At 43.5% G+C, this 13,270-nt stretch overlaps 1 protein-coding gene and 1 long non-coding RNA gene across 5 annotated transcripts in view; one reads left to right on the top strand and one right to left on the bottom strand.

Moving 5' to 3' along the window:
• The window catches only part of AFF3 (ALF transcription elongation factor 3), a 451,975-nt gene that overhangs the window by 427,010 nt on the left and 11,695 nt on the right, over window positions 1-13,270 (top strand). For 3 of the 4 annotated variants that reach the window (XR_008318873.1, XM_053306212.1, XM_053306210.1), the window contains exons 18-19: window positions 9,794-9,887; window positions 12,084-12,136. Coding sequence is in view for 3 of the 4 variants with exons in the window: in XM_053306212.1 (XP_053162187.1) it covers window positions 9,794-9,887; window positions 12,084-12,136 (147 nt within the window). In the remaining variant the exon portion in view is untranslated. The remainder of the gene's footprint in view (window positions 1-9,793; window positions 9,888-12,083; window positions 12,137-13,270) is intronic. The other variant, XM_053306211.1, reaches the window with a different exon arrangement.
• Window positions 5,809-13,270, bottom strand: part of LOC128349611 (uncharacterized) — a 41,604-nt gene continuing 34,142 nt past the window's right edge. The window contains exons 2-4 of the long non-coding RNA XR_008318878.1: window positions 9,792-10,006; window positions 8,224-8,285; window positions 5,809-6,212 (exon numbers count right to left, since the gene is read on the bottom strand). This is a non-coding gene — a long non-coding RNA (uncharacterized LOC128349611). The remainder of the gene's footprint in view (window positions 6,213-8,223; window positions 8,286-9,791; window positions 10,007-13,270) is intronic.

Here is a 13,270-nt window from a genome sequence, read left to right as displayed (position 1 = left end):
GCAAGTGTTATGTTACAGGCACAAAGTATCATGTGCAAGCTTCTACATACAAATCAGCTAGCAGTCTGGAGTTCACCAGTACACCAGTAGTTTTGGTGTGTAGAGTGAACAGGAAGTGCACATGTGAAACTGTAACATCAGAAGTCCTCTAAAAAACTCTGACATTCCACTTTCACTTGTACTCTGCCTTCCTGGGAAATGCCTGCCTAAAAACCACAGATGTCTTGTTCCCAGCAGGATTATGCAGAAGTTGGACATGACAATGCGGAATGAGAAGCGTGAGGCACTTGCACTTTTCTGCAACTCCATCATGCTCAAAGCCAATCATAGTTTGGCTTACACACACACACACACACACACACACACACACACACACACACACGTCAAAATGGTGGCAGTAGCCATCATGAAGGTATGAGGGAGTGTGTAGTTTGATTCCTGAATCCTTGAGTTTTATTAATCAGAAAGATAAGTGAATGGTGATTGGCCACATCTTACTCGTTTTGTTCCTCTATCTCCACTTAACTTAATTCAAAATTAACTGAATCATAAGTAATTTGATTCTGAGTTCTTGCTGCTCATGGTGCCAGGGCAAGTGCACTGCCATAAGCTGCTGCCTAAACAAAGCTAAAAGTAAAGTGTGCCGTCAAGTCGATTTCGACTCCTGGCAACCACAGAGCGATGTGGTTTTCTTTGGTAGAATACAGGAGGGGTTTACCATTGCCTCCTCCCACTTAGTATGAGATGATGCCTTTCAGCATCTTCCTATATCACTGCTGCCCGATATAGTACCAAGTATTTGAACCAGCAACCTTCTGATTTTTAGTCAAGCATTTCCCCGCTGCGCTAGTGATGGGCAAACCCTGCCCAGTCAGGTTCTAAAATGAAGTTGGAAATAATGAACTATTCTCCCCTACTTTGGAAAAAGGTTTGTAACTTTCACTTCTGTTCTGAAGTACTGTTCACTCATTATGGAATCTAGGGACATTGTACTCATGTACAGCCCTAAAAGCATGCCCACAAGCCCCATACCTGCAGTGATGTGGTCTAAAACCATGCACCTCTGCTCTCCACATTTACAGTGTTTGTCTGCAGAGAGAAGTATCTCTCCATCTCTTGTCATTTGTGATCATCTCTTGTGGTTTGCATACTGGGGCAACCAAGATCACTGGGAGTAGTCAGAAAGTCTGCCACCACTTATACATTAAAATGTTTTCAATAAATACTGTTCGCATCCAACCAAAACTTAAACTCAAATCTCAAGAGTCTGTTATGCATCATTTTAAAAGAGGTCCCTAGGAGATTGACTCTAAGGAATATTATATACTAGGCAAAATAATAAGTAACTAGCCAACCCGTACAGAGCATCTGTGCGCTCTTTGGAGCTGGCTGTTCCCTTCTCCCTCCTGCCCCACACTCTTGCCCCTCTTCTGCCCCACTCTCTTTTGCCCTTCCTCCCTCTCTCCCCCTCCCCTCCCTTTCACCCTCCTGCTCCAGTCTCTCCTCTCACCCTCCCCTCCCCCTGCTCATCTTTCCTGCCCCCCTCTCCCCTACACTCTCTTGCAGGGGCATAGCAAGGTTGAAATGGGCCCAGAGGCAAGATTTTAAAATGGCCCCCGCCCCTCACTGAAGCTAAGCTCATGAAGTAAAGAAATCTTAAATGAGGCTGAATAATGGTAACAAAAAGCATAGTAAAGTTTTATACCTGTCTGTCTGTCTTTCTGTCTGTCTCCTATGTGCCACAATAGAACATCATCCTAAATTTTTTAAAAATGTTTTATAAATTGTGGACGATGCAAGTCATTTAATGGTACTAGAGAAAGACATGCTGTTCTGGTAGCTCCAAGTCTTAACACTCACATCAGTTTTGGAGGATGAATACAACTGAAGGAAGCCTGGGTGGGTGTGTGGCTGTGGAAGTCAGTCATGTGACTTGCCTCTGGGGGTCCCCAAGGCAATGGGCCCCCAGACAACTGTCTCCCCTTGCCCTATTATAGTTACGCCCCTGCTCTCTTGCCCTTCCCCCTCCCCCTCACCCCCCCTGCCCCACTCCCTCTTCCCCTCCCCCCTGCCCCACTCCCTCTTGCCCTCCCCTCTTGCCTTCCCACTGCCCTCGCCCTCCCCCACTCCCTCTTGCCCTCCCCCTCCCCCACTCTCTCCTCCCCCTGCATTTTTAAAGCTCTACTTACTGGGCCGCCGCCGCCACTCCTCCTCCCGGGGGGTGAACAGGAAAGTCCCGCCGCCAGGTTCCCTCCCACCCCAGCCTCCCACGGGTTCCTGGCCTCGGCTGCCAGTCCCAGTGCCGCCTGGCCGAGAGCCGAGTGCCTCCGCGGCCTGGCCCGCTGCCGGGCTGAGTGTTGCCTTTGCGGCCGGGCCTGCCACGCCAAGTGCCACCTCCGTGGCCTGCTGGGCCCACTGCTGCCGCTTGGCAACCTTTGCAGCCACCCAAGGAGGCCAGCCACCTCTCCCCCCACCCCCACCTTCTGCCCCAATATCAGGGCTCACCGCCACCTCCTCATCGCCTCGGCCGGGCCCGCCGCCAGCCAATTCTCCTCTCTCCTGGGTGCGCCAGCCAATCAGGCGCCTCCGCAGCCCAGCCAATCAGCTGGGCTGCCGGGACGCATTCCGATGGCACACCCAGGAGAAATAAATATAGAGATATTAAAATAATGGGCTAAATCAACAGCCTTGAAAGAACCACAAATGCATATTTTCTGATTTCTTGAACCACCAATATTCTTCCTTTCATTGAGTAATGAATAAATTTGTTGCAACCATGAGCAATGACTGTTTCTGAATTTGTTCCATCAAACAGAGGCTCACAAAATTACCAGCAATTACTTCTATAAATTAATCCAGGAAGACAACGCTCTTATAGCTGCTTCAGTTTTTAGAATCCTAGTTTCTTCAGTCACTAAAGGGGCTGGAATACTACAGGTGAAACTCGGAAAATTAGAATATCGTGCAAAAGTCCATTAATTTCAGTAATGCAAATTAAAAGGTGAAACTGATATATGAGACAGACGCATTACATGCAAAGCGAGATAAGTCAAGCCTTAATTTGTTATCATTGTGATGATCATGGCGTACAGCTCATGAAAACCCCAAATCCACAATCCCAGAAAATTAGAATATTACATGGAACCAAGAAGACAAGGATTGTAGAATAGAACAATATCGGACCTCTGAAAAGTATAAGCATGCATATGTATTCAGTACTTGGTTTGGGCCCCTTTTGCAGCAATTACTGCCTCAATGCGGCGTGGCATGGATGCTATCAGCCTGTGGCACTGATGAGGCGTTATGGAAGACCAGGATGCTTCATTAGCGGCCTTCAGCTCTTCTACATTGTTTGGTCTCATGTCTCTCATCCTTCTCTCGGCAGTGCCCCATAGATTCTCTATGGGGTCAGGTCAGGCGAGTTTGCTGGCCAATCAAGCACAGTACACTGTATACTTTTCAGAGGTCCGATATTGTTCTATTCTACAATCCTTGTCTTCTTGGTTCCATGTAATATTCTAATTTTCTGGGATTGTGGATTTGGGGTTTTCATGAGCTGTACGCCATGATCATCACAATTATAACAAATTAAGGCTTGACTTATCTCGCTTTGCATGTAATGCGTCTGTCTCATATATCAGTTTCACCTTTTAATTTGCATTACTGAAATTAATGGACTTTTGCACGATATTCTAATTTTCCGAGTTTCACCTGTACTTGGGAAGTAAAGATTTGCTCTCAGGAACAGATTCAGAAATACTTCAAGATCCTTCACCAATCTCTAACCCCAAATTCCACACCATATAAAATCTGGTAAATGTTTTAGTTTAGGACTTGCTGGACTAAATGCCTGCCTTTTACCTCTCCAGAATCTTAAAGTGGCCTGAATTGTTTTCTTCATCATAAGTTTAGTGCAGATCAAATATTACTTCCATTTCCTAGAAGATTAAAAACCACTCTGAGATATGGAAAGGACCATATTTGTTCTAGAGGAACTTAGATCCATATCCATACATGGAAGTGTGGATTTTGGTCTTTTATTGTGATTTTGGTTTTAGTGTTGTTATGACACCAGAACAAAGAACTGTCAATTAGGGATGTGCATGGACCACGGAGGCGCGGTCCAACGCCAGGGGGCTCTCATTTTAAGAGCGGGGGGGTTGTACTTACCCCTCCCGCTGCTTTTTCCCTTCCGGCGCTCCATTTTTAAGAGCAATTTTCGGGGCAGCAGCATTCCTCCCTGCCCCCTTGTTGACCGGTAAAAGCAGAAGTAACTTCCACACATGCGCCCACCGCTGATGTGCACACACAAAAGCCACACATGTCACACGTTGTGTGCACACGCTGTGCGGCGAGCGCACACGGGGAAGTTACTTCCACTTTTACCAGTCAACAAGGGGGCAGGGGCGACAGGGAGGAACGCTGCCGCCCCACCAATTTCTCTTAAAAATGGAGCACCGGAGGGGGGGAAATGGTGGAAGGGGTAAGTAGAATCCTTCCCCCCACCCTTAAAGTGAGACACACACACCTCCCCGGTGCCGGACTGCCAGACCAGGCCACTTGCGAACCGGTTTGCAAACCTCTAACATGGCCTGCGGACCAGTTCATGCACACCACTACACTGTCAATGGGAGACTTGCCTTTTCTGATTGCTGAGTCACAAATACTATATTTTCTTCCAGCCTTTCCTCTAGTTTGACTAACAAACATTTTGTGAATAACTTTCCTACAATGGCTAACAAAATAACAGTATTGTAATTAGCTGAAAATATATAATTGCCTTTCTTGGAGATATGGACTACTGCATTAGTCTCCCAACTTGAATGAATTGTTCTCAGTTCATTAATAATAATAAATAACCTCACTATATCCAGACATGCAGATGAAATTTCTTTTACATAATTTTCACTGGTAAGCAGTCTTTCCCAAGAGCTTTAGCTGTTTTAATAAGTTCATTTCTTCATGGGTAACTAGGGCCCAGCATATTGCCCAGATCAAAAGTGGCCACAGGTGAGCACTGTAAGATATTCCCCTCAGGGGATGGATTCGTTCTGGGAAGAGCACAAGGTTCCAAGTTCCCTCTCTGGCTTCTGCAAGATAGGGTTGAAAGAGATTCCTGCCTGCAACCATGGAGAAGCCACTGCCAGTCTGTGTAGACAATACTGAGCTAGATAGACCAATGGTCTGACTCAGTATACGGCAGCTTCCTATGTTCCTGTGACTCACAGGTCACATTAAAAAAGTATTTGAAGTTATCTTCTCATACAGCTATAATAATAAAAGTTTTACGTGTTATAGGTTGATCTAAACATGTTACAGTTTCTCAGATAATACTGATTATTTTAGTATCCCCTTGTGGTAGGCTATTTTTTAATTTATCAATAACTTTTCATATAATTTCCTTTGATTAATTAGCAGGTTAACTGCTTCCTCTTAAAATTGTCATAACTCTTCTTGCTGTAGATCCTGATTTGCTTTTAGTTTTTAAGCATTCAAAATCAAACCAAGATTTGTTTATACTCGTATTTTCCTGCATTGTTTTAAAGTGAAAAATGATGGCTGCAACTACTTCATAGTTTTTCATACATTTCAAACACTCACACAACATTACGAACTGAACATGACATCCAAATGTCTTCTTTGTGTAGACAATACTCATCACATATTTATTCATCCTGGCTCCTTAAAGGGTATGCATGTGGTATCACTGAAGAATGCAAACTTGGAATATTTTCTGACATACAGTATTATAAGCAAGTGAGCTATCTAATAATTTCTAGGTTAGAAATTTAATAGAACCTATAGACATTTTTATTAGAAACTATAGAAATTTTATTAGGTGGTATAAAAATGTAGTAAATAATAATACTTGTTCCTCTGGATTTTTACATTTCTTGTGGGCTATTACATTATCTCATTGAACAAATGACAAAATCCAATGAATCATTGGTTTGCTTAGGACTGACAAGTGGGAAACATTTATGCATGCATAGGGATGGAAGTTGTGATTTTCAACAATCCTCCCCTTCCCTCTGCAGCCACCTGTGCCTCCCTAAAATGCATCCCTGAGGATTGCAGGACCCTTGGGGACCTTTTTTAAGGAGGTACAGGCAGCTGCAGAGGAACAGGGTGATCGTCAAAAATAATTCCTCTGTGTACAATCAGAAGTTTCCCGGTGCACAGCCTCTTCATTTGGATGTGGCCACTCTCTCCTGCAAGGAAAATAGATGGAAAGTAAACGTAACCATGCCTATCTAGATGCCTAGGAAAGTTGATAGGTGCATCCCTCGCTTCTTACAACAAATGGCCACCAACAGCTATGATGCCTTTTTGCAGATGTCTGCAGGTAGCCATGTGCAGAAGCAGCTTGCTTAGAAAAGCATCAGCAATAGGGTGGAGTGGTGGAATGAAGATCTCTTGCTGGAGATCTTCACAGCTGAAGCCTCTCAACATGGAAGCTGACCCAAATTCCCATATTCACCTCACTCCACAAGAGGGGAAGCAGGTTTATGCATGCATCGACTAGGCAGAAATCTGTCTGGTCACACGTTAGTATTCTTATTGCAGTGCACAAGTGTGTTCCATTGCATTTGCTAGTTGCCTATTTTGATGTGGATGATAATGGACATAATCCACTAGATCTTGTATGTGACTGCTTGTAGGTGACTAAATCTGGACCAGGGCCAACCGGTCAGCCCCTATCCAAAAAGAGTTTTGCATGTGTATGCTCTGCCTTACACACACACACACACACACACACACACTCACTCACTCACTGCCAGTGTGGAAGTGCACCTGGATACCCCCCCTCCACTATCTACATCATAATGCTCGTTTGAGCCCTGTTAAACTGGATCCATCTTTTGATGGTGATAGAGATTGTTTTGTGTGACCAGTTACCTGTAGTTACAGCTAGATCAGGACCATTGACTTTAAAATTCTGATGGGTTCTCAGCTTGTGATTTTACTGTAAATATGATGTATTTTAACCTTATTTTGTTTGTATTTAAAGTAAATTACATTTAATATAGATATTATAAAGTATAGTTTCAAAGAAACAGTGTAAAAATAATGGATAATAATGTGTTAAAAAACAAAATAATTTTCTTTTCCTAACATCAATAAACATGAAATCAATTGGCAGGAATTTCTTTCAGTGAGGAATTTCTTTCAGTTTTGTTGTTGTTGTTTTGTTTAATGACCTTGTCTGTTTTGGTGCAGGTCCTGCACTGCAGGAAAGGGGAGGCTGGAGGTTGTAAACAGTCCTACAGAGCTAGCTCATCAGTGTATGGGATTAATTCAAATGCAAAAAGGCACTGCATCTATTTAAGGAGAAAGGTCAAACAGAGGGAAAGCAGGAGGAGGACTGGCTTTTAACTTACTGAATAGCAATCCTAACTCATGCCTGCCATATAGCAGATGAGTTGCTTTCATTTGCATATTCACTGTACCTGGGAAGGTTACAGGATGAGAGTTATGAGGACTGCAACTCCATTGTGCCGTCTGGCTCCATACAGAGCAAACTGGGCTTAGTGCCAGAGAAGGAATAGTTGTACTAGTGCATTTCTTTTTCATCTGCTAAGTAGACACTGCCCACTAGTGGAAAAGGGGGGAATTTAAGTAACTTCTCGCTGATCTTAGAATGTGAAATACAACCCTTCTACCCAAATAATATTAAGCATATCGTACTTTTTTCACACAACACTTGATTTTCACAGATGGCATTTGATTTTGGCCCTTCCCTTCTTAATGATACAATTTAATCAGACCTCCTTAAGGCATGTCTGAAACACATCAGTCAGAAGCCACTTTTGACAATATTTTGAGCAAAGGCGGGGGAGGGTGTCTTTATGTTGATGCTCTAAGCTGAAAAGACCCAAGGACGAAGAGGCCAAGGTTCCTCTGAGAAACACCCACCACTGATTATTATTTCAGTCCAGAATGATGGGCAAGCAATGTGAAGGGGAAGGATGTGTGGTTGGTCTTTCACAGACCAGCCCCACCATTTCCAGAATTTGGACCCAGCCTCATGTATGGCCTTTGGCTGGTTCAAGGTTTTGCAAGATCAAAGTACAGCTCTCTCACAAGACTACTGCAAGTACATGGAGTTATTTGGGGGCTGAAGGGATGACTTGGGCTCCCACTGATGAGCGCGGTTGATCCCCCTTCTCTCCATTCTGGGGCACTTGGGGGAAGAGGACAAGCAATTCAGAAACTCCATACCTGAGTGAATGCCAATCCACCTAGGTCTGGAGCATACACTTTCTTCTGAAGTAAGTCATCTCCTACATTCAGTTAAGAAATATTAAGGAAAGGGTTTTGTTTTTTCCTGATCTAGGATCCCTTTATAAAAAACATAATACAGAGCCATTGGTCTTTTTTTCCATTACCAAGCCCTTGGGATCCTTTTCTCATCTAAGTAGGTTCACCCAACATTTTGGCCAGACCTAAGATTTGCAGATTCAGTGCAAGCCACATGATAACTGTGCTGAACTGCCACCATACAATTTCCTATTAGTTTGCATCGCACATTAGAGGAATCAGAGGATCAGTGTAGGTGGCACAACCTTCATGAACATACACATTAACCTCTTCACACAAACACACACCCCTTTTTAGATTACTATTTGACATGCTTACGTGTTACTACAGCAGAATGGGCATCTCCTGTGTGGACAGGCCCTTATTTGTGCCACCTTTGCTGTCTTAAACTGGCATCCATTTTGTTGGTGACTGTGGCAGTGGTAGAACACATGCTTTACATGCAGAAGGCCCCATGTCTGATCCCTAGCATCTCTAGGTAGGGCTAAGAAAATCCTGGAGAGCTCACTGCTAGTTAGTGTACACAGTACTGAGCTAGATGGACCCATTGTATGACTTAGTAGGAGGCAGCAACTGCATATGTTCATACAGGCTGACATGCAGATGAACAGCTGTTGGTCTAGCTCGCTCCGCCAAGTCAGAAGCTAGAGTTCTGGAATATTATTGCACTGATGCAACAGCGTGTTGTGCGCCTCTTGTTGTGGAAGCTCTGCCTCAGTCCACATGTTGCAGGGAATGATGCAAAGCTATCCACTATCCTTGTAGCACAAACACAATGCTTACACAAGTGAACCAAAAGCACAAGAGATTGAGCAACTTTGAGCATCTGTGCAGTTATGTGACCTTTGTGTATGTGTGTATCTTTGTTGCACTAGAGAAGTGTTTGTCTGGATGTCATTCACCATTTCCCTTGTAGCCAGTTGACACGTGAATAAGCTTAAACTTTAGAAGAAGTAATACCTTGTAAATCTGGTGAGAATGTACTTTTTGCAGATTGCTATAGATAGCGTGATAGAATAGTAATTGTTTGTGGTGTGTACTTTAATTTTTCTGTAATTTTTATTAGGTTTGTGGGGTGGGGGGTTGGTAGTGCTTCAAAAACATACCATGTGTGATTGGCCAGAGACAAAGCAACAAATAAGAAATATGGATAAACCAAGAGAGGGCTCTGTCTTTCAGCTCTCCTTAAAACTATTGTGTTCTGCCTTAATAATTAACAATACATTTATAGAGACCTAGAAAGTTTTCTGTTTTTATGATATCACAATCTTTTGAGATTGTGAGCCCACTGGGGACAGAGATCCATCTTATTTATTTAATTAATTATTATTCTGTGTAAACCACCCTGTGCCATTTTTGGAAGGGCAGTATAGAAATCAATCAATCAATCAATCAATCAATATGTTCTTAGCTTGCATATTTAAAATGTAACAATCTCTTTAAAACATTGTTTTCTTTCTCTTTCTTACAGTTACCGCTGTTTGGCACTTCTGTACTGGAGGATGTTTCAGCTCAAAAGAGATCATGCTGTAAAATATTCAAAAGCACTTATTGAATATTTCAAGGTACTTGTCTTGAGGAAACTTTAGGCATTCTTGCTTCTGATTCTAGGAAACAATTTTTCTTAAAACATTTTCCTTGTGGGAAATGCATAGGTGCTTCCAAACCCATGTTTTTACAGTGTCTGTAGGTGCAAAAAAAATGTGATATTATTGCAAGCATTGAAACATAATGCTGTGGGGAAAGACTGATGCAATCATGTCAGGTCCCCCCCCCCAACTACATATTCCCAGAGAGACAGTGGTCACGAGCACCCATAAATTTTCCCATAATATATCGTTTGGACCTGATGTAAATAATCAGCAGCATCCAGACTAATACTGCCCTAGTGTTAGTATGTTGCCCATATGCAACAGTTTTTCCTGATTCCTTCCTTCTGCTGTCCCTGAGGGTTCCCTAGACCTCAGGAACATATTTTCAGGAGGGCATCAGGGACAGCAAAGGAAAGGGGAATCCAGAAAAATTGTTGCATATGGGCAACGTTTTAATGTGAGGGCAGCATTCATCTGGATGATGTTCAGTGAGTTTAATACTGCAGTCAATATCTGTCCCAATCCTATTCCCTCTGAACTCAGTGAGTACTTGCAGTCAGAATCAGCTGCAGGTGTTGATATCCAATCTGCCATTTACAGGCATGCCAGTTTTGAAAAGGAATGATGAATAAATGGTGAAACAATCATTCAGAGATACGATGGCAGATGCTCAATCTAAAAACCACCAAAACAATTTTGTACCCCCCTTTAGATTCAGGATAGGCTTGGGAGTTATATTTTATCTAAACAAAAAAATGTGCCTTTGTCTAAAGTCCTGAATATTTAAAACCACTATATTTAAACCAATATATTTTAAATTCATGTATACCTCTGTGTTCATGCTCATATTTTATTTATATATTTTAAAAACATTTACTCAAGGCAGCAAGCAAAAACATCTATCTATCTTTCTATATGATTCGCTAAGACATACCCGTGGCTAATCCCATGCGTGGCAGTTCTTGTGAGATTTTGCAAGCGAAGGGAGGGGGAGAGGAAGGTGAGCGGTCAGGGAAAGGAAGCGGTGTGCCGGCCGGTGAGAGGAAGCACCGCCCGGCAAGAGGAAGCGAAGCGGCATCCAGGCTGGCCACTAGGCGGCAAGAGGAAGTGCTGCCCGGTGAGAGGAAGTGGCGGCCAGGCTGGCCAGCCAGCTACCGAGAAGAAATGCTTCTGGGGCTGAAGTGAGGGTGGACAAACTGGGGCTGAAGGGAGGGGGAGAGACGGGGAGAACTAGGGGTGCTGATGCGTTGCACCAGGTCAGCTAGTAACATTTAAAGCAATAACTAAAATATTGTGAACCAACCAGGGATGTTTTGTATATGCTGGTATTTAAATGTACTAAAAAAATAAATAAAACATAATCAGAACCAACTGTTCATTAAAACTGCTATAAAAGGTTAACAGTCAATTCAGAGAACAGTAGCGTTCATAGAACCATACCTTTAAAAGCCTGCTGAAAATAAGGCTCTTCTGCTTACCAAAAGGCAAGCAGCCATGGGATCAGGCAAATGTCTTTTGGCAGGCTGTTCTAGTGCCTTGCACCACCAAGAAAAAAGGCCTTGTCCTTCACGCTACCTCAGACAGTGGGAGTGGGTGGGATGAAAACAAACTTCAGTGTATTTTATTATACATTCATAATTATTTCAACTTGTTCCTAGACCAGCATAAGCCACTTCTATTTATTTCTGCTGACCACATATTCCGCAGCTTTAGAAGGGCAGAAGAACTGCATCCTTGCAAGGAGGCTGCAGAGTAGCTGAGGAGAAGGCCTTTTCTGCAGCCGAGTGTGCAGAGAAGGGGAGGGAAGCAATTTTTGGTGCTCTCCCCTCCCTCTAAAAGTCCTTTTGGTGTCCACAAATATGTCCTTGAGGGCTTCACAATCCTCAGATTAAACTAGTTGGTGCTATTGGAATAGGTAGAGAGGGTGTCACTTTTTTGTGCTTACAAACAAAGGTAAGGATACATGTCCTCAAATGTGCATTACATTGAGTATAACTCTATCATTAAGGACATTTCTGTGTAAATTTAATGAATAATAATATTTTATCATATCACAAGAGACTTGCTTGTGCACATGTTGATATGGATTCTAAAACAACCTTGCAGTCTATTTTGTTGGCATTCATTGTTGGCCCTCATTTAAAGTATTTATAACATTTCTTTTCTCAGCAGAATTCATCTAAAGTTGCTCAGGCACCATCTCCATGGGGTGCAAGTGGAAAGTAAGTTTACAACTCCACCAAAGATCTTATTCGGCCATACATTCTTCATCTCAACTGAAGTTTCAGGCACACCCTCTGAGGGGCTATTATGACATAAATTAAGACCACTTCACATATTACCGAGTAACAAACATGCATTTGCATTCAGTAGGGAGTTGCAGCCAGCCTTGGTTCTTGGAATTTAGTGCCTGAATTTTGTCACATCCTTGTTTTATATTTCTGTGAGCTCAATTTAAAAAATATTAGAATTGCACTTGGAAAAGTAATGTGGTGTGTGTATGTTTGTGTGTTGGGGTGGGGGGATGGAACCTGTTTTGCTCCCACTTCAGAAATTGCAGCCCATAAAATGCATCAGACATGAGCAATCCAGCTTGTGGTAGTGGCCCAAGACATTTTGGCGCCTGAAGCAAAACCCCAAATGCCGCCACCCCCCATCTTTCCTACACACACCCACACTCTGAATCCAAGCACTCTCAGCCCCTACTCCCTTACTTGGCAGCTCAGTTTGTGCTGAGCTGAGCAGCCAAATCAGGGACTAGAAGTGCTTGGATTCACAGTGCTACCCCCTTCCTTGGCTGCTCAGCTACTGAGCCCAAAGGATGGCCAGGGTTGGGGCAGCAGTGTCTGCACAGTACACTCCTGCTGTTCTTGCTTAACCAGGAGCTTTCCCAGACAGCAGGTTTTACCGTGGGCTTATTGCGAGGTTTTACACCAAGTTCAGGGCATATCGAATACTCTGACACAAAAAGTTGATTTTTTTTACCCTGGACATAAATCGGGTTAGGCTCCAGTATGCAGGGGGAAACCCAAATCGTGTATAGAGTGCCCTCTGATATGTCTCATGGACTTTGGGGTAAATCTGCCCGATATGTGAACACACACTCTCCATTTGGGTGGAAATGTGAGCTAAAAGCCTCGTCTGGGAATGCTCCAGTTCTCCCCTTCCAACAGGCAGGCAAGTGTGCTGCTACACCTGGCTGCAGCAGCCATGGGCAGCTCTTGCTTCTGCCCAGTAGCTGAGGGGCAGCAATAGCAGCAGTGGCAGCAATGGGTAGGTGTTCTGCATCCAGACAGCGGATGGGTGAATGATCACAGTTCCTCCTCCTCTTCCTTGTGCACTCAGTTTGAAAAGAA

The sequence above is a fragment of the Hemicordylus capensis genome, chromosome 3 (genome assembly GCF_027244095.1).
Source record: "Hemicordylus capensis ecotype Gifberg chromosome 3, rHemCap1.1.pri, whole genome shotgun sequence".
Taxonomy (NCBI): domain Eukaryota; kingdom Metazoa; phylum Chordata; class Lepidosauria; order Squamata; family Cordylidae; genus Hemicordylus; species Hemicordylus capensis.
This window is presented reverse-complemented; position numbering and strand designations above follow the sequence as displayed.